Source organism: Coloeus monedula (assembly GCF_965178545.1).
Source record: "Coloeus monedula genome assembly, chromosome: 3".
NCBI lineage: Eukaryota > Metazoa > Chordata > Aves > Passeriformes > Corvidae > Coloeus > Coloeus monedula.
In genome coordinates, this window is record NC_138783.1 from 4,363,279 (window position 1) to 4,383,374 (window position 20,096).

The 20,096-nt window shown below is 42.4% G+C and overlaps 1 protein-coding gene across 2 annotated transcripts in view; it reads left to right on the plus strand.

Moving 5' to 3' along the window:
- Nucleotides 1–4,371: 4,371 nt before the first annotated feature.
- Nucleotides 4,372–20,096, plus strand: part of CRYBG3 (crystallin beta-gamma domain containing 3) — an 87,051-nt gene continuing 71,326 nt past the window's right edge. For both annotated transcript variants that reach the window (XR_014226308.1, XM_082278876.1), the window contains exons 1-2: nucleotides 4,372–4,503; nucleotides 18,572–18,650. Coding sequence is in view for 1 of the 2 variants with exons in the window: in XM_082278876.1 (XP_082135002.1) it covers nucleotides 4,403–4,503; nucleotides 18,572–18,650 (180 nt within the window). In the remaining variant the exon portion in view is untranslated. The remainder of the gene's footprint in view (nucleotides 4,504–18,571; nucleotides 18,651–20,096) is intronic.

Below are 20,096 nucleotides of genomic sequence, written 5' to 3' on the forward strand. Positions count from 1 at the left end.
GAGTGGAAAACAAATAGAAGAGGCTTTCCAAAAAGTTGATTTAAAGATTTTAATTCCTAGACTGAACTTTGGCCATAGGTAGCACGGTGTATAAAACTTACTCAAAATAATAAAGAACACAGTTACAGTCTCAGAAGCTGCTGTTTAACCCCATGAGTCATTTCCAGCTGTCTTCTCCAGACATGAAGGCGTTTGAACAATAGCAGCTGACCATGTGGCTGTCTTTTAAACCATTTTCAGTAAATCAAATGGAGGAACTTTGTGTTTACAGTTAAAGGATGAGGATTGCTGGAAGCTGTGCAGCACATACTTTACAGCAGGAGGTCATGGCTAGATAGAAAATAATCCTACAAATCCTTGCTAACATCCTTCATCTGTGTAAAAACATAGCCAAGACCCAACTCTTCCATTCTGCTGGTTGCCTTCATTTTAAAGTATAAATTAGAGATTTGAAAATCATCAGTATTTGTTTCAACATCTGGACAACAACACTGAAAAATGGCTAGGAAATATTACACGTGATGACTCCTGTATGTGTATTTATTAATTCATGGTCTCAGGCCACCTATTAAAAACCTGCCGTTATAGATTATAGACTGGAAAGGAAGAAGACGGGTAAGGCCCTGTTCATTATTAAAATACTGTTGCTATTTATGCCACATCTACCTACAGACATGTGCTGTAAGAGCCTGGAAAATGGGAGTGCTTATTAACAAGAAAAAGTAGCAGAGCCATATAAAATCTTTCGATAGATAAGTGTATTAACATATATGAAATGGAGAACTGAACTTTGCTTCTGCATAGCAGAGTTGCCCCTCAGAACATAAGAGCACTTCTTACTGTAGCAATCCAACAAGGGAAACAGTTTGAGGATGTTATTTTCATCTAAAGTTGTGTGAAATATGCTTGCAGGCAAAATGTTTAGTTTGGAGGTTTCAAGACTAACTTCTCCCTTAGTTATGACTTTAATGTATCAGGAAAGTTCTAAAAGAAGGGTGTGAAAGGAGGACTCCTCCTAAATCAGCGTGATGGAAACTTGCTTTCCTTTTTGGTAGCCAAACAAAACAAAAGATTTGACTCAAGATTTTAAGGACCCATAAAAATAAGGAAATTCAAAAAGCACAATTAAAATTTCACCATCTGCTCACTCTAAATCAGCAAGGAGAAGGGGGAGGTTTCCCTTCTGCATAACCATTAGAATTGCAGTAGAAAAATTAAGTGGATGTGGAATAGGCACAGCACTCTCCCCTCTCTTACTCGACATTCAAGTGACACTCTGAGCAGGATGACTTATGAAAAAAATGTATTGAGAGCCCCTGCTTGACATTTTCCTCTTCTGTGCAATTCTATCCCTCTGCAACTGTGTTTTAATGGTTTCTCGCTGCCTTTGATGTTGCCACATTACCTCATGTGGGCCACATGTGAGCACTTCAATCTGAGGCGGAAAGGAACCTGTTTGCCCCATCTGTTTTGGCTTGCACGTGTTGGTGCTGCTGTTAATGCTGGCAGCTGTGCTAATGTGTGAGGCCACCTGCCACATGGCAGATACTGCATCTTGGGGTAAAAGCTGAGCTTTCCCCCCTTTGCTGGAGGTGTAGGTGGCTAAATCTGAGTTCCTGCTGGCAGTTCCCCTTTTATTATTTTAAACGTGTCATAATTATTTACTCTTACATCATGTGGTACTCAATTACTCCAGGGTACAAAAAACCCAGAAAGGGATCATCTAACCTGTGCCATGTTCATCTTTATATTGATACAGTTATAGTATTTTGATTAGTTTTAATATTTTTATTATTTGCCTGCAGTAGAACTGTCATTTGGTGTGTTCCTGGGTTTTCTGCTTGTAGATGCAGTGAGGAAAGGAGGAACAGATTTGAGCACAAAATGTTACTGTTTGGGATTAGCATTTCTGATTAGGTTGGCTCTTTGTTCTTGGACAGGCAGAGTCCTGGTAATGCTTCATGCTGCCCTGTGGTGCCCCTCTGGGCACCCGTGGACAGCCTTTGGATGCAGCAAGGTGTTCTGACTGTCTCTGTGTACAAACCACTCACCATATTATACTTAACTACATCCTGAGGTGATTATGAGGATTAATTAATGCTTATATCCTTTGAAGATACCGGATGCTTTATAAATGCTAATTATTATATTCAGGTTTGCTACAGCTTAGGGATTAGATCTTACTTAAGCAATAGGTAGGGAAGCTGTGAGACATATGTGGCAAAGAATTAAAAGTAATAAACAGTCACAGAGAGCCTAAGCCTCCCTGCAGCCTGTTTGTACAGTCCTAATAAATTGTCACTTTTCTAATTTGGTTTTGGAACCTAAGTACTTCAATTTTAAATGTCAGAAGGAGTGTCTCCTCTATAATGTTCCATTGGGGGCTCTGCTGTTAACATTTTGCAGTTTTAACCTCAATTGCCATTTCTGTGAGAATTGGCAACTGTGTGTAGATACGCTAAAAAATGTGGTTTCTTGTTTTCCTCTATACTGTTCTGGAATTAAACATTTCATGGTTTTGTGCAAAGCTTGAGGCATCTGTATCATGGAGAGAATCATCTGCTCCTTGTCTGGACACTAAAAACTGGACAGAACTTTATGTACCAAGTGCTGGTCCCCTGACTAAGGTTTGTGACTGGTAACTATTCCATGAGAAAGCTACTTCTTGTAAGTGTGATAGAACCAGGTAGTCCCAATTCTGACTGGTTAAAAATTTAAGTGCCCATCCAATATCCAGCTGTGGCTGTGTTTTTAAAATCCACATCAAAGCTATATGAGACTTGAACTATACAAAGCAGAGCTGTTTGCACATTTCTTAAAGATTTGCTCATAGCTGAGGTAAGAAAAAGTGGACAGAAAAGCAGACAGTAGGCTTTTTTTTTTTTTCAGACTGTTTTATTGCTGCTGCGCTGCAGATGGACACCCAGTACCAGCTTCATATCTGCTTGTCACTATGGCACAGTGGCTAAGAAAGAGATTTGGATATGGATCAAGGCGAACAAATGGAAAAAACCTTACAGAAGAGAGATGATCTCTTGTGGCAGGTTACCCAAAGAGACCCTGGAGTTGGAGATATTCAAAAGCCATCAGGACACAATCTGCTCCAGGTGGTCCTGGTTGAGCAATATGCTCCAGGTGGTCCTGGTTGAGCAGGGGGCTGGACCAGCTGACTTCCTAAGGTCCCTTTGTACCTCAACCATTCCACAGTTCTGTGAGATGGCACAAAGCAAAAAGGAGCTGATAGAAAGGCGTAAGGTGGAGGCCGAGATGCTCACAAAGATGAGAAAGTGTGGTTCTGAATTTAAAATCCTAGTGTCAGGGTTAGACTATTTTACCAGTAACTCACACTCAGTAAATCATGAAGGTTTTGTGTATCACCTCGATCTATAAAATGAGGACAGTATTTGTCACTGTGCTGTTGTAATGGGAAGGTCATCTGTTGGTATAGTCTGATGTTAAGTCAAGGCTGGGCATAACTCTCGGAGGGATAAAAATGAAGGGTTTGGTATTAAAAAGCCCAAACACAAATAAAAAACCAAACCAAACTCCTTTATAGGAAGTAAACTTTTTAAAAGGCAGGAGAACCCCTTTCCTCCAAGCCACTTTTCGTCAGCAAGAATGGTCTGAACTTTCCTTTAAGTGACAGAGATGAGAGGTGAAGCCCCCAGGCGCTGCTGCCGTGTACCTTTGTTCGATGCCAGTGTTTACAGCGCTGGGCAGCAGGCACAGATGTTGTGGCAGCTAGACTGTGCCCGGGACAGCGCGAAGCCAGCTCCTGACTTTGCATGGACAAACGAGTGCAGATCTCAAAGCTGGCCCGACTTACAAAGCAGTAGGCTGGCGCTGGCGTTTGCAGTCAGGAGTGTAAATTCTCAAGGCTGCCTATCCTTTTTCTTCAGAGTTTTTTTGTTTTTTTTTTCACCTCTGATCTTTTCTCTTTGTTCACACTAATTATGACCCATTAACTTAAAGAAAAACAACAAACCCAAACCAAACACAACGCGCCACCCTCCCGGCGCGGGGGCGGCGGACAGCGTGCGGCAGTCCCTCCCCCTCCGCGGCCATCGCCTCCCTCCCGCGGCCCCGGGCGCTCGGCAGGGCAGGGGCCGGACCCTCTCTGCCTGCCGGGGCGCGGACGGGGCTCCCCCCGCTCCTGCCACTACCCCAGCCTCCCTCCGCTCCCCACCGCCTCGCACACCCCCCGCCTCCCAGCGCGGCTCTCCCTGCCCGCCCCGCCGGCAGCAGGGCAGGGGCAGGGGCGGGGGCGGTGGAGCGGCGGCTCCTCCCCGGGGCGGAGGGACGCGTTCGCCGCCGCCTCCCACCTCCCGCCGCCGTGGGGACTCGGTGCCGGGCGGCTGCTGGCGGCGTCTCCCGTCCCGTCTCGTCCGGTCCGGTCCCGGGGATGTCCGGCGGGGGCAGCCGGCGGCGGGCCGGCTCCTCCTGGCACAGCACTTTCTCTCGCTTCTTCTCCAGGAGCTCACCCGGCGAGGGGGCGGCGAACAGGTACGCGGGGCACGGGAGCGGCGCGGTGCCACCTGCGCGGCCGGGGGACGCCGGGGGCGCGGGGCTGAGCGGGGCCCCTGCCCGCGTTGCGACACTGGTGGGTGGCGGGGCAGCGGGAGGAAGCGCGTGTTCACCGTGGGGAGCCCGGGCGTCCCGGGGGCCAGGGGCGGCTCCTGGGATAGCGGCGGGCCGGCGGCTTGTCCGGGGGAGCTTCGGACCGGGGTACGCGGCTGGCAGCTGCCGCCATGGCCGGAGCGGGCGGGCTGTGCTGGGGCAGCGCTGCGGTGCGGGCACGGCTCCTGCTGGGGCGATGGGACACGGGGGCTCCCTGGGCGGTGCATCGAGCACCCCCGGCCCCGCCAGGCTCAGCGGAGTCCCTGTGGAACCTGCGCTTGCTGGGAATAGCCCACCCCGGGGCTTCTCCGCCGCCGCAGTCAGCGTGCTGTGCCCCCGGTCGCAGCCCCTTCCTTGGGGACTGAAAGCAGGGCAGGGCGCTGAGGTCTCTGAGGGGTTTGAGGGATTTGTTTGTTTTTCCTTTTCAGTTTTCACACTGAAAGTTTTCTTTTGGACTGGTGTAAATCAGGCGTTAATGAAACATAAATATTACTGATGTGTTTAAGTCTCAATGCAAAATTTGTGGTTTATGGAAACTTGGTTATTAATTTTTTTTTTAGTGCAGGGAGACTTTACAAGATGAAAAGGTTTGGAAACTTCTTGTGTATTTGTTCCTCTTCCTTTTTTTCGGTTTTTTTTTTTCCCTTTTTATTTTTTCTACTGGTGACTGATTTCTGTCTGTAAGTAGGAAAGAAGCACAGATAAGTTTCCTTCAGTTGCTCAGGCAGCCTCATTGTTGGCCCAAGTTAATGAGCATATTTTTGTGGTGAAAAGGTGTTAACTGCCTAGGCCTTACTTCCTCGGGTGTAATATTTATTTTTTGCTTTTAACATGTTGGTTTTAATCTGAGTCATTCCTGATAGTGCATAGGTTTGTGTTTAAACTGACAGACAGTAAATACTGTTTAATCAGATAGACAGTGGCTATCGCAGTAGTTCTTTCAGTGAAAAGCTTTAGGATCTTGCATTGCATATTGTCAGCAATCATGTGAAATAAAGAGCCTGTTGGTGTCTTACACTGACCATCTTAAATGGTCTTGTAAATGCACCATGAGGATTTTTAACTTTGGGGCTTTTGTTTTACTGAAAGCATTTGACATGCCAGTACACCACCAAGAACCCACTGGTCGTTTATAAGCAGAAAACGTTGCTTTTTTATTTCCTGAAAAAAAGAACTCAGGAGCAAGGCTGCTGAATCAAGGACATCTTTACAATTGCTGGAATATCGTGCCTATTTTGTCTGGCGGGGGTGGTTAAGATATGGGAGAAGGAGAAGGTTTGGATCTGGCTGAGGACCTGGAGAGGCAACAGGAGAGGTTTCATCGCATGACTCCTTGCCAGCTCCCTACAGCTGTAGTTTGGGATAAACAAGAAAGCCTAGCGGTCACCTTGCTAAGGAGGAGAGTGATGCCACTTCAGTGGTTTGTGCACTAAATGGCCTATCTGTAGGTAGCACTCATGGCAGACCTACTCCACTTGGGGCTGCAGTCTAATCTTTATCTCAATCACAGTTTCATTTCCTGCAGCCAAGAGCCTTTTCTTTATTCGGAAGCTGGGATAGTCCACGCAGATACGAAAAGGCTCTGGCCTCTTGGCCGCGTTCTTGAACTCCTCCCGAGGTTCGCTGCAGGGTGGTGGCGGTGGCCGTGCCTCCTCCCTAGAGGAGAGCGAAAACCCTCGCCATGCCGAGTCCCATTTGGTATGTTAAGGAGCTTTTCCTTGTTGTGCTGGGCTGCAGCGTGGCACGTTAGTCAGGAATGCTGACGTTCTCGTATTTGGTTTCCACTGGCAGCCTTCTTCACAGATTAGCGTAATTGCATGCATTACCCAGCGCCGGGCTGGGATGAGTGCCGCAGGTTTGCTCCTCGTGTTTATTTAGCGAGCTCGGCCGTGTAGCAGCATGGATCGCTGAACAAAGCACGAGTGCGGGGAGGGGGGACCAAGGCTGCTCTGGGTGTTTGTTGTGAAGGTGTGGAGTGCGTGGGCGAGGTGGGAATGCAGCTTTTGTGAAGAGCTCGGAGAAATGTATTCACCGGCTTGGCTTCCCCTTCAGGTTATCGGTACGGTGGGACCAGACTAAGTTTGAGAGATATATGTAGAAAGAAACTTTTCTATTGAGGCATTTTGCCTACTGATGGGTTTCAAAAAAGTAGAAGACCTAAGTAAAGGGGGCAGGAGAGGGAGCAGTATATTGCGTCCACTCTGTGTGCCTTTACTGACCTCTGGAGACATGCATCACACTTGATGTCTCTGCAGAACATGATGGTTTCCTAAGTTTTAAAAGCATGCAGAAATGAGCCCGTGTCTGTGCAAAAGTCATTCTCCATCTGCTCCCGCAAATTAGGCAGTGGTGGGTGGCTGGAAGCTGCCAGCTTTCCTTCCCCCAGCTGCAGAGCTGCCCCTCAGCTTGGTAGGGGATGGAGCTCTTGCCCGCTCTTGCTCCAGACCGTGTTCAGGTTTACCTGTAAAAACACAAAAGCCAAAACCCAAGCCTACCGTGACCCTGGTTTAGAATAGGAGGAAGGGGATCGGGAGAATTATATAGTGTGTTAATCAATGTCTTAGACTCTTCTGAAAACCTCATTTGACGAAGAGCTTATGTTAATAACTTGCCCTTACAGCAATTTGTAGCTCTGATGAACATGAGACTCGCTGGAGGCTTGCTTGCTTGCTTGTGGAAAAAATAAGCTGTGCAGATTAGTTGCAAGTTTTGTGGCAGCAAAAAGCACAGTACATGTCTTAAGAGTTCACTTGGCTTTTACATAAAATGTAGCCAAATGGAAAGCATCTCCCACCCAGTGCTTGCCTGCTGCTTAAGTGTTCTGCAGAGTTGGGGCTGCTTTGAGTGGCTCTAGTGCTCTTCATTCCAGGTGTTTATCATTGACCTCCATCCAAGGAAGTTATAGTTACAGTCATTATGCTCTACTGGACTATTTGCTATTTTCAGTAATACACAATTGGTTATTGGTTACCACAGTGTTTGTCCTGGAGCAACCTACATCTCCAGGATGACAAAACCCAGTGGCATTTTCACTATTCTAATAGAAGTCTTAATTTTTTTTTTTTTTTATTGCTAATACATGTATCTTTAGTCCATCTAGAAGAAGACACAGCTTTTATACTGTAAGTCAATCTACTGCAGATTGTTTCAGAAATGTGTGGCTTCTGTGGCTGAGCAATTGTTCTTTTGTGAATTAATGTGACCTTTCAGGGAGGTGTGATGCTTTTTACTGAGGTGCCATCAAAATGTCCTTTAAACTATGGGTGCATTTTATGAGTTATTCCATGCAGTGTTTAGCAGGTTCATTTCAGATTTCTCTTTTTCCCTCCAAGTGCTGTTGGCTGGTCACAGAACTACCAGTGCAAGTTTGGTTTGTCAGGATATTTCATCTGCATTGCTGAAGTATACCAGAGATATCAAATAGGGAAGAGCAACCTTTTATCTGGTTTTTGAAGGGTTTTGGGGAGCTGATTTGTTTGTTGGGTTTTTCTTCAGGCTGAGATTGTTGTTCCGTTCATCCATTAGTTTCTAACTGAGAGCTTTCAGAGATGAAGAACTTTGTTTATTCTGCTTGAGGAGAGATTAGAGAGTCTTTTTCTTCCTTTGGGACTTGTCAGTCATTGTTCCTGTTTACAAAGAACATGTATTTTTGTAGTGGTAAAAACTGTGCATTCGAGGGACTGCTGGAAATTGATGGGAAAGGGAGCAATAAATTGCAAACCTGGTTCTTCTGAAATTACTGCCTCCTGGCTGGGTTGGATTCAGATACCATTGGCATCTTTGAAGAAATCCATTGTCTGATGGAAAAATCAGTCTCTGCTTTCTAATAAAGATCCTTTTCCTTTCAAAAGCCAGAGAAGGCTTCTTTGTGGTGTTGTTAAAATTTGGCTTATTTATGTGTGTACATGAGAGATGATGGTTTGTGGAACCAGCAAGGGCAATACTCCAGCCATATAGAAGAATTCAAATTAGACTTACCTAAGTAAGGTGCATTATGAAAATTTCCTGCACATTTGTTAATTTGGGGGTTCTTTCTTTTTTTTTTGCTTCCTAGATTTATTTATTATGACTTCCATTGCAGCATAATTCAAAATAGTATGAAAGGCCCTGATTCAGCAATGTACCAATGTGGTTGCCTATAATTAAGCAGGTAAATAGTTCTGTGCACTCTAGTGGGTCTACTTGCTTGATTAGAATGAGGCACATACTTGGATGTCTCGTGGGACTGAGACCAGGAGGAGCAGGGCCAGCAGCTGGCCATGTGTGTGAGAGACATTTCCTGAAGGAAATGTTACTAGAGTCTTAATTATAATAGAAGTGCTCTTTGGAAGAAACAAAGCAACATTTTTTCCACTATTTTAAATGTTAACAGCGTTGTCTCCTTTTCCAGTTATTGGCATAAGTGCTAGAGTTAATGCAAAAATATTTCCAAAACAGCTGCAAGTCTGTGGTTTTAAGGAACAATTTTGCCAAGGTGAAAACTCCTCGGTATTCTCCTCTAGTGAACAAAAGACTCCCAGGTGGGAAAAAAAGAAAGATTCTGAAACATGTTGCTGTAGGGATTGTATTTCTAATTACTGTAACTTCTTAAAAGGGTGGAAACCCAGCTACTGCTTTTAATTTCTGAGGGGCTTTTGGATTTCGTACGGTTCAGTTAGTATCTACTATTATACTTGCAAACAGTAGTACAGCACTGGGTTGCTTAGGCTTTAACTCAATTCTTCTGGTATATTAGTTTTAATTTCTAATATAATTTTTATCTATTTTAACTGGCTTTGCGGTATCGCTTTTGAAGACTGAAGGTCGGAAATACTGGTTTCCTTACTCATTTCACTTTCTCATGTCAGTTTTCAGCCATGAAATCTAGTCCCTATTGGTGGTGTGTTAGTGTGGTTGCATGACGTGCCTTATTTTGAAATAGAATGTTGTTTTTCTGAATGTTCCACTGCTTCCTAAGTTGCTAAAATATTTTACAGAGGGCAGTTTATCTGCTTAAGCATTTTGCAGGTCTTGAGGCCTACGTGTGTGAACCCTTTGTGGATCTGCGCTTCACCTATGGACATTGTTGTGTTGGGAAAAAATGTAGGAAGAAGTTATTTCTTGTGGGCACACGAACAGAAAAGGCAGAAAGAATTGCAGTGACAACATGCTTTTTCATTTTCATCATCAATTGCAGGTTGCAAATTTAGCCATAAAATTTATTTTGGTTGGACTGGAAAATGCACGCCTTCAAAACAAAAGAAGCAACTTTGGTATCTGTAGGATGCTTCCTGGTGTATATTTTGTGAGTAAAAGATGGGAGTTGTGGAGAATATTTTCTTGGGTTGAATTAGTAGCCCTCTGTACCTTTACCAAGAGTTTTCTCCTCCAGCCTGACTAGAAGAGCTCGCTGCATTTTACTGGTGACACCAGTCTCTCTTGCTTGTTTTTTCCCAGGTTCTTTTTCTTAATGACATCTTTTTGAAATTCTGGTATGCTCTGTATATCAGGACAACAGTTGCTGCTGCTTTAAAGCCGCTCTGGATTATTTTTCTTTTAATATCTCCTATTTCCATGCCTTTTTGTAAGTACCACTGTTGGTCCCCAACCCTGCAAATATGCCATTTGAAAACAGATCTATTCTTTATGAATTTGATAGATGAATAAATAGTTTGTAGATCTGTTTCTGATGTTATAACAAGTTTTTGTGTTGGTGACCAGTAACATACCTGTTTCATAAGAATGCTGGAAACTATCTAACCAATCAGACTGGCAAATAGGGAGCAGATTCCACAGCAGTGTTACTGTTACTATGCCTGACAGATGCCAGAAGAAAAACCTTGATGTAATCTGGTATAATCACGCTGCCCAATACTGGAGTAAGCTCTGCTCAGAAACATTTATATTTCTTTCTCCAGCCTTTGTAGGGCTGTTCAGTTCCCTCACACGTAAAACAGATTAAGTTATTTAGCAAGGGTCATGATATTTATTTCACCTAGTTCTAGCCTTTAAACTTAAAGGTACATGTTCAGTGTAATGACATGGTTTGGTTCTTGAACTTTTTTCATGTAAACTTTCATTGTAAAATGTGGCCTATCTGCAATTTCTCTGATGTGTTTATTTTCCATAATATTTTCACTTGCTCATTTTAGTCTACATTTTATACTAACACACTTGGTGTAGCTAACATAAACCATGTAACACAGCACTGCTATTGCAGAACGTGAAGCTGACCCAGCTTTGCTGCACAAGCAAAGAGCAGTATGTAAATCAGCAGCAGAAACAGGTCTGAGAGGAAAAATTGTTTCAGTTAAAACAATCTAAATTGCTTATGGCTGTCTGTAATCAAACCAGTTTCGAAATGAGGCTAGTTTAATTGAATATAATACATTTTGTGCTATTTCAACACTTAATCAGCAATTGTAACACTTCTTCTGCCTAAGTTCCTGCCTTCTCCTCCTCCTTGCTCCGGTTTCTCCTTCCTTACCTTTCGCTTTCTTTTCCCCCACTTTGCTTGTTTATTCATTTTAAATGAAAAAGCAGTTTTGCTTTCCTTTGACCCTCTAATTTCAAACTCAATAACTTGTTTTTATAATTTCCATTTGTCTTAATGTCTTCAGTTCTCCTCCCCTCTGTGTGTGGCCTAAGCTTAAGCACAGAAGCAGCAGCAGCCAGAAACTTCACATTCAAATTTCTGTGCAAAATTCTCCATCTCTCTTTAACACAAGCCCCAAGAGCCTTGTCAGAGACTAGAGGCAGATTTTGTCCCTGCTGCTGCTGTTTGGTTTCCCAAGAAGTGTGTTAGCATTGGGAATCTTGCTGAGAGGTTCACTGAAATTTTTCATTTTGGAGCTTTTCAAAAAAAAGGGCAACATTGTGGTTGGGGGGGAGGGGAACAGGAAAGAGGTTTTAATGAATTTAATTCATTGGGGTTTTTTTTCTGCTAAAATGAAACCATTCTTATTTTCTGTTAAATACTTACATATTTTAGCCATCACTTGATGCACAAGGCAATTCTTTTTATTCAGTTGGTTTTCTAATGTCTTGTTGCCACTGAGCTTTACAGTAATATTTTCCTTTCAGTTAATTTAACAAATGGTTACTGTACCCTTGCTCATATTCCTCAAGGTACATGCCAGAAGTTTGACTCTTAAAAAATTGACTTTTTAGATTAAGTTCTGATAGTTCTCCTGGCTGCACAGCACACAAATGGCTTCACAGTTATGATGTTAATGCCTAGAGGAAGGTGTTTCCCTTTCAAGTCTATTTTATTTAGTTGGTTTAAAGGGGAAGGATAGGAAAATTGTTTTACTAAGTCTCCCAGGCAACCTGAGCAGTTAATAAACATGGTATTGATTGTAACATCACTGAGAGATGGGAATTGTCAAGTTCAGTTTTGTTTATGAGATGACAGCTTCACTCGACAAACTGCTGAAATACCATCCTTAGATGCTTAAGACTTGGCACTGATGCTCCACTTAAAATATTTGCAAGTGTCATGGCAGCAGGCTAAAACTCAACATACAGAGGAATATTTAAAAACAGACGTAATAAATAATTTTCTACTTGATCTGTTTGAAGAAAATGAAAAGTTTGTATTTTTGAATGTATTTTGAATTTTTTGAATTTAATAACTTCGCAGATAATGTAAAAGAGGACAAAACTGTGGCATGTGAAGTTTGCAGATGATGTGATTGAAAAGTATAGAAATCACCATGTAGATGACTTTGGAAACAAGCTAAGTTGTCATGGTTGACAGTCCAACATGAGCTGCCAAAGTGATGGCTCAGAGAACAAAATATGATTGTTGGGTGTATACACAACAAAACACATGGATTCCGTGGATTCTTTGGTTACTGGAGTACTCAGTCCCGTTTTGGTGTGCATGATTTATCATGAGAAAGATGCTGGCGAACTAAAAAGGGCTCTGAAAAGAGCTCCAGAGCAATTTGATGTCTGGAAAACCTTCCTCAGAATAAAATGAAGTAGCTCAGTGGCATTAAGTTTTGAAATGACAGTGTTAAAGTTTGAGGAATGACTCTGCCTCAAGGAATATAACTGGAAGAGAAATCAGAGTTAAGTGCTTTATGTTATAGTAGAGCTGTGACTTCAAGAGGTTGTTTGAACCCAAGACTTTTATAATCCGTCCCACATAGATGTAGAATGAGTGAGAGATGAGGCTTGACAAGTCAGAATAGTAAGCCTAATAAATAGTGAATTTAGTAGTAGTTTACTTGGAAAACTCTTATTTACAAATGTGGTCGATTTTCCATAGTTTGTTGTTTTTCAACCAAAGCTCATAACTTCTTGTCATGTGTTAAAGGCTTGACACAGGTCTCCCTTGGTGAAATTTCATAATCTAGATTATGCAAGAGGCCAGCTGCAGTAATCATAAGGGTCTGTGTGGCAAGCAGGGTAACTGTTACATATATATAAAATATTAATTTAAAAGTCTGAATTTTTAGCAGTCGTCTTTTAAATTACCACTTGGAAACTGGGACAAAGAAGAAACCGATACTACGCAACCTATGGCTCTTGGCAGTTTTATAATAAAAATTTCATTACTACTGCTGGTCTGTGGATATGGTGTGATAGTCCCTGTAATGTGCTGAAACTTCGTGGAGGTATTGCACATCTATATCTGATGGTATTATTAGACTTGTGGATTTCCACTCATTTACATTCTTCAGGGAGGCTCTTGCACAAAGGAATTTTAAAGTACTAGGTGATGAAATCCTTGTTAACAATCTCTCTGTTTCTCCATTGAAATATCCTTCTGGAAGGTCAGCACTGAATATGTAACTGTTGGCACAAAGTAAAATTGGAAAGAAATCTTGACGTAAAAACCACATGAGGTGTATTTCCCAGAGAGGGGTGTTGGGTTTGTTCTGAGAGAAAGGAAAGGCAGTTCAGGAAAGGGTTCAGGAGCTGGCATTACAGCCTAGAATGCTGAAATAAAGAAAGAAAACCTAAAAAACACATTAACCTACGTGAGGTTAAGAGTGAATTATGTCAGTGATCCCACAAACACATCTTCAGGAAAACCGTTTAGAAAATAACGGGAAGGAGGTGTCACCAGTGCTGTCATGGAACCTGGATAGATGGCTGTGTGGATAGGTCAGGCTGAGTTTGTTGCCATCATCCCACTAAAGCCAGACATAGATGCTTTTTGCCTCTTGGCACCCTGGAGCATCTTTGAGGTTGGGCACTGCTTATTCTCCTGCCATTTCAAGCCATCACATTAAATGGTTTTGGAGTTAATCTGAGGAGAAGACCAGTTAGAAACAAACAATGTCAGCCGTATGTGGTAGCAGGGAGAGTTTGGCTACTCAGGGAGTCATCTGTCCCTAAGAGAGAAGATGGCAAAATGCTGGAGCACTCACCTGTCTGGTTACGTGTGGACTTCACAAAAAGTAAATGCTGGAGCTGCTGCACTGCAAGATATTTGATTCAAAACCATGGTAGAAGTAAGGAGGGTTATCATCCACAAGTGCTGTGGTAATGCTGAACCGAAGGTCAGCTTTAGTCAGCTGTCCCCATTTCCTTAAGGGAGTGCCCATTAATTTCCCCCTTCCCAAACAGCGACAGGCAGTCCATGCCTTCTCCCCATAAAAGGAACCTCAAATGTCACAGCAATTACTTTAAGTTTTAAGAACTCTGCGTGTGGTCAGTCTCATCCAAATTTGTGTGTTTGTGCTTTATTACTTGTATGTTTCCTGTAGCTTATTTTTTTTTTTTATCTGTCACAACACATTCACAATCTGCTGCGTGCATAACATGGGTGGGGTGGATTAATAAAGGAAGAAGGGGATGGGCTTTTAATTTGCAAGTTCTGAGGGATTGTTATGAAGCACAAGGATGGAGGAAGCAGACTTCTCACACCATAGAGAGCTGCTGTGAGGGCCTTTTGAAGATGTGATTGTTTGTAATTGTCATGTTCTGTTTTTAGAGGCAGTTGCAAAAGACCTTGAAAGCCATGTACTTAAATATGCTCCATTCAATTGCCTTTTTTTTTCTTGACTGTAATCCCTCATGTAATCTCTTTTTGTGTGAGCGGCAGTGCAGAATGTGAGCATGTCTCTCTCATAAGAATCTTTAACCTCTCCTTCCAAAGTGTAATGATTAAAAACTTGGACCACAAACCACCTTCTGGTTCAGACACCACCTGTCCAAGTATTACAGAAAGGTCAAAAGAGTGTCAGCAGCAGAGGAACAAAAAGCAATAGAAAATGGCACAAAGAAAGGTTTATTCAGAAGATACCATTCTGTAACTTAAGTTTAATCTTGATTATTTAAAGAATAAGAGTGATGCTAATCAGGTTAGGCATGCTGGCAAGACAGTAGAAAGAGCAGCAAGACAGCTGAGGAGAAGAAATCCCTCTAACCTTCCTCTAAACCTTCGCTAAAGATTAATCCATCTCTGTTGGATGCACTAATACGTAAGAGAAAAAGGAATGTCTAGCAGAAATAGCAACAGAAGGGCAGTAGATCACATATCTGAGAGGCTTGGGTTTCTAGAATTGTGACAGCATCTTTATTACTCTTGAGTGTTGTTTAGTATTTCCATACCTTTTTTCTCTCCTCTTTAAATCTGTAAAATGAGAGTAATACCTGTCTAAATATGTAGACAAGTGGTTGTGACAATTTGTAAATGACTGCCTGGATAGGTAAGAAGCCCATGGAAGCAAGCTGGCATGGCAAAGGTGTTTTCTGTATTCCTAAGATCATGCTCTGCTCTTTTACTTCTTCAAAGCAAAGGCAAGTCGATTCAAAACTTGGGTTAGTGGGGGCCTATTTCTGGGTGTATAATGTAACACCAGAAGTTTGTGGAGCACAGAGTTGAAGATTAATTCATCTTCCTAACTGGACCAGTGCAAAATGCTCTCCTGAGAGGTGGCTGGCCTATCTGTGGGTGGTTAAGCACAAGCCTAACTTGATGTGCTGAACTGGAGATAGCATTGGTGGTACCTGCTGTGGCCAAGTGCTGCAGAAAGGCACTGCTCTGGAACAGCCTAAAACTCTGTGGGGCCAAACTTCGTAAATACAGCTGTAGCCCTAGATCACAGTGATGTCATGATGCAATGACAAGAGGAGGGAAAGCCCTAAAATTAGTAGGGAGTTGTTAGTTGGGATTGATAAGCTGCATCATGTGAATCAGATGAGCAGTAGCCAGCCCGTTCTCCAGTCCCAGGCACTGAGTGTGGCCCAGCCCCTGTGGCTCTGGTGCTTAGGCTGCAGAAGGTAACCTTGGCTCTTTGAGAGAAACAAAGCCATTTTATCCTAAACAACCCACAAGCCCTGTGTGCAGCAAAGAAGCTTTTTGTGCTGTAGACTTACATCTTTTTGTGCTGTAAAACTCAAACCATTTGGTTTCAGTCAGAGATCCTTTTAGCACTGGGCCCTGGCTAAGGGGAGAAGAGGTTCACACCAAGCAGCGTCCGTGGTGATGTGAGGGTCAGTGGTTTGTCCTTCTTGTTCCTGCTGTTGAGTGACATTTGTTGCCCCCTTGTTTGTGCTGTTAGAAATCACTGCGCTGTAAACTGGATCACAGGCTGGGTTTTTCCTCATGGAAACTTCTGCCCCCCACCTTGATTTTATCAAAAAATGTGGCCTTACTGAGAGTCCTTCTTAGCTGAGTTAAGGATGCAGAGAGATAGCTGAGGTTGAGGAGGGAGTGGAGATTTCTAAAGCTGGTTCTGCTGACAAAGTCAGCATGTTTGAGGAACTACACCCTAAAGCAAAAAGTTAAGGAATGTAGAAACGCTAGAATATAAACCATCAAAGGGTGTGGGGAAATGCTTCCATGGTTAGGGTTATTTTATGTTGGAAAGTAAAGTTTTGATCCTTTTTTTTTTTTGTTACTTGTTGATTTTAAGCTGCTTATCTGCTGAATCACATTCTTTCAGTTTTGGTATGTATGCTATGGAATTTCTATGGCTAGCTAGAAGAAAGTAATACAGGCATGTATTTCAAATATAAACAAGAAGTAGGAAAATGAAAGATGTTTTGTGGGAAAAAATACATGATGTAAAGGGAAGAATATGAGCAAAACAAAGTGATGGAATAATTCAGCACTGGTAATGTGTGCTGGCAATACTTAATGAAAGCAAGGATCTCATTTGTGGTCTGCAGACCAGTTCCGTAAGGAGTGATACACTGAATTCAGGAAGAATGTCTGGTAGAGATCAACCTCATTATTCCACTCTTAAGTCCAGGGAATTCTTGTTCATGTGAAATGTATCAACATCAGGAAAAGCCATGCAGATCTGAGAAGAGTGTTTTGGTTTTTGGTTTGGTTTTTTTTTTTAAGCCAACAACAAAACAAAAACTAGGAGGAAGAAAAGAGGTTTGTGTGCAGAGGAACACTTTAATTAGTGTGCCAGACTGCCCAGAGTGATTGTGACATCTCCTTCATGAAACACATTAGCAGCAGAAGAAATTAATAGGTTAGAATATTAATTCATCTGCTCTGTGTTCCAGGGAGGCAAAGAACAGCCAAGACTTTCTGTCTGATGCTCTCCCTGAAAAAGCATCCTTGTGTTTATGAATGCATTATGAAGGATTACCTAAGGTGATGTGAAAGTACATGGTTTTCGACTTGGAGATGATCTATAAACGTGAGGAAGAAGCTTTTCTTTTGATGCATCTGAAAAGATGCGAAAGATCTTGAAAAACTTAATAGCAGGAGATTTCTGATCTCATTTTTATTCAGGGAATGCTGTCTCTGAGCAGCTGAGAAGGAAACTTATATTTAGTCAGGGTGGCTTTTGTATTCTGTGTGTATATCAGTGTATATTGAATGCAGATGCCTAATCCACAATAGGAAGAAAACCTTTCATTTTGGGAGTTTTGCTGAGATGTGCTTACCTGTGGTTTGCAGTCAGGAGCAGTAGAAGTACAGCAGCACCTAAATTCCTTCTCCAAATCCTTGCAGAATTTCACCAAATTGGAAATAGTTTTTTTTTGTTTGTTTGTTTAAAAAGCTTTCAGTTCATCTCTTCACACAAGTTCAGAAATAAGGGCTTGTGCATTCGTCAGTAGCAAAGTTAAACATTTAAGACTGATGACGAAGGGTATTCAAAGTGATTATGAATTAATTTAAATACTCATATATTGGTACAAAGTTATTTTTCTTCATGTTATGGTACACAGTGCAGGAACTGATGTCTGTCATTAACATCACCTAATGTTGTCTTTGATAATGGTTTTGCTTTTAAGTTGCTTGTAGGATAAAGGTTTTTATTAAAATGTTCTCTGCTGGATTGTGATTAAGGATTGTTTTAAGAATTGGGGTTGGGGGCAGGGAGTTGGTTCCCTTCATTCCAAAGATGAGCCCTCAAACAAATTTGAATGAATTTGGTGAATTTCTGATAAGGACACACATGATTTTGGACTTCTGACTTGGAAAATGGAACAGCAGGCGTTGCCTTGGTAATACACATGTACCTGTTTTCCCCTTTCTAAAATTCCTTGTGCATTTGCATGGCCCATTAGGCATATTCAGTGAAGAACTGTTCAATGTGGTGGCTGTGATTTGGGATTCCACCTGCCAGAAGTGCATTCCACTTGCTCACAGCCCTCGGAATGCGGTGTACCTTGTAGCTGCCAGGTGGTCCTGTGGCAAAGAATGCTGCTGTGGTAGATCATTGTTCAACTACAGTTGAAAAATAATACACAGGCATGGAAATCTTGTTATTTTTCAGCTGGAAGAGCTGAAATTCTGCGTGCTGTTTCTGAATGCTTGAGTTCGAAAACCTCTGTATGAGGTGCAACAGTCGTTTTGTTTCTATCTTCAGCTTTTTGGGGCTTGGCTTTTTCAGTTTCAACATGTGCAGAGTATGTACTGTGGTTTGGAAAATATGTTTTCCTGTCCTTCTAACTTAGAGCTCTCTTGTGTTTAAGTTGAATGTGTTGGCTCTTGAGTGGATTCGAATAATGCAAGTACTCAGCATTGCAAAACATTTTTGTTTTTCAGTTCGGAAAACAAAGAGAGCGAAGCCATAAATTTAAAGAGCAGCCAAAAGGAAAGCACAACTGTACCTGCACTTTTGAAGGTAAGATTTTTATTGACTAATATTTATTTATTTTAGGTAAAACCTGCCACCTCTGCTTGTGACTGTTTGTTAGAGTTCTGATGTTGCATGCATTCCTGCACTGTGATGTGGCACCTGATTCCCATATTCTGGGTTAGGGTCTACTATGCCAGAGTTCTAATATACAGGCTGAAGACAGGAAAACTGTTTGTGCTTCACATTCTTAAAATAAAATTCATGTGTTTACTTACACAGAAGAAGTGGGACTTCAGTGCTGATTCCACATGCAGTTAGCCAGTGAAGAAGAAAACTAGTATTTTTATCAATCTATGTTTTGAGGCATTCCTCTAAAGCACCATTTCTGTATAGCTTACAAGTATCTAAACAGCAAGTCTTTGCTTGCCTGAAGGTCTGCTGGTTGCCAGCCAAAGCACTGTAAGATCTTTCTGCTGAAATTCGTCTGTACATCAGCTGCTCCTCACCAGTTACCCATGTTAATCACGCTTGTCTTGTCCTGTAAGCCTTGTACTGCAAGGAAAGGACACGTTCCTCTGTGATCAGGGCTTTCTCCTGTGCCACTTGGCACACCTCTAAAGTTGTACTTAGATTTAGCCAGGTATCATTGATGCCTTCGGTTTTAACTTTTATATTTTTCAAATCCTGTACTGCTTAGTGTGTCACTCTGAAGTTTCTTGTAGCCTGTTCACTGCTGCTCTCTCATGTCAGGCAGACATAACAAAACCTCTCCAGGCCTGGTCTCCAAGGACACTCAGACCGTCCTAGGCCCAAAATGTATAAACCAAAAGCCTCTAAAGCAGGGACAAGCTTGGGGAAATTACATCATTAACTGAAGCTTTAATTGGAGAATTAACCCTGATGTGCAAATGAACCAAACCTATAAAAGTTTGAAGAACTCATGACCTGTTGTCCATCTTGTGGTTCATCTTGGCAGTATCCTCTGGCTCCCCAGGGGTACCTTTGAAGGCACTTCAAATAAATACCTACCTTTACTCCCTTATTCCTGTCTAGTCTCTGTTTTTAGGTGGCCTCTTCAGGCATCATCGTAAATAATTATGTACAGGACAGGTGATAACAGCTGTCTTGGCTGCTGTCGCATCTTGCCCTGCACAGAGCTGTTCTAGTGACCCAGTCACTAAGCAATTTTGCTTGAATTTTTGTTCATTTTCTAAGTTGTTTTAGTTCAGTGCAGATAATATGGTGGCTGCTTCCCCACAAGAGGCTTGGCTGGTCTGCCAGATTTATCTGTAGGCTTCTTAACACACTGAATCTGAGATTTCTGTCCCATGTTGTATTTATTGGGCACTGATGGTGTATGGAGAAGGAAGTGCTCGGCTTCTGTAGGGCCCACAGTCCCTGTGTAGTTGCATCTTCAGTATCTAGGGACCAATTCTTTGGGTTTCACCAAAGTTGAAGACATTGCAGTTGCCTCTACAAAGACCCCCAGCA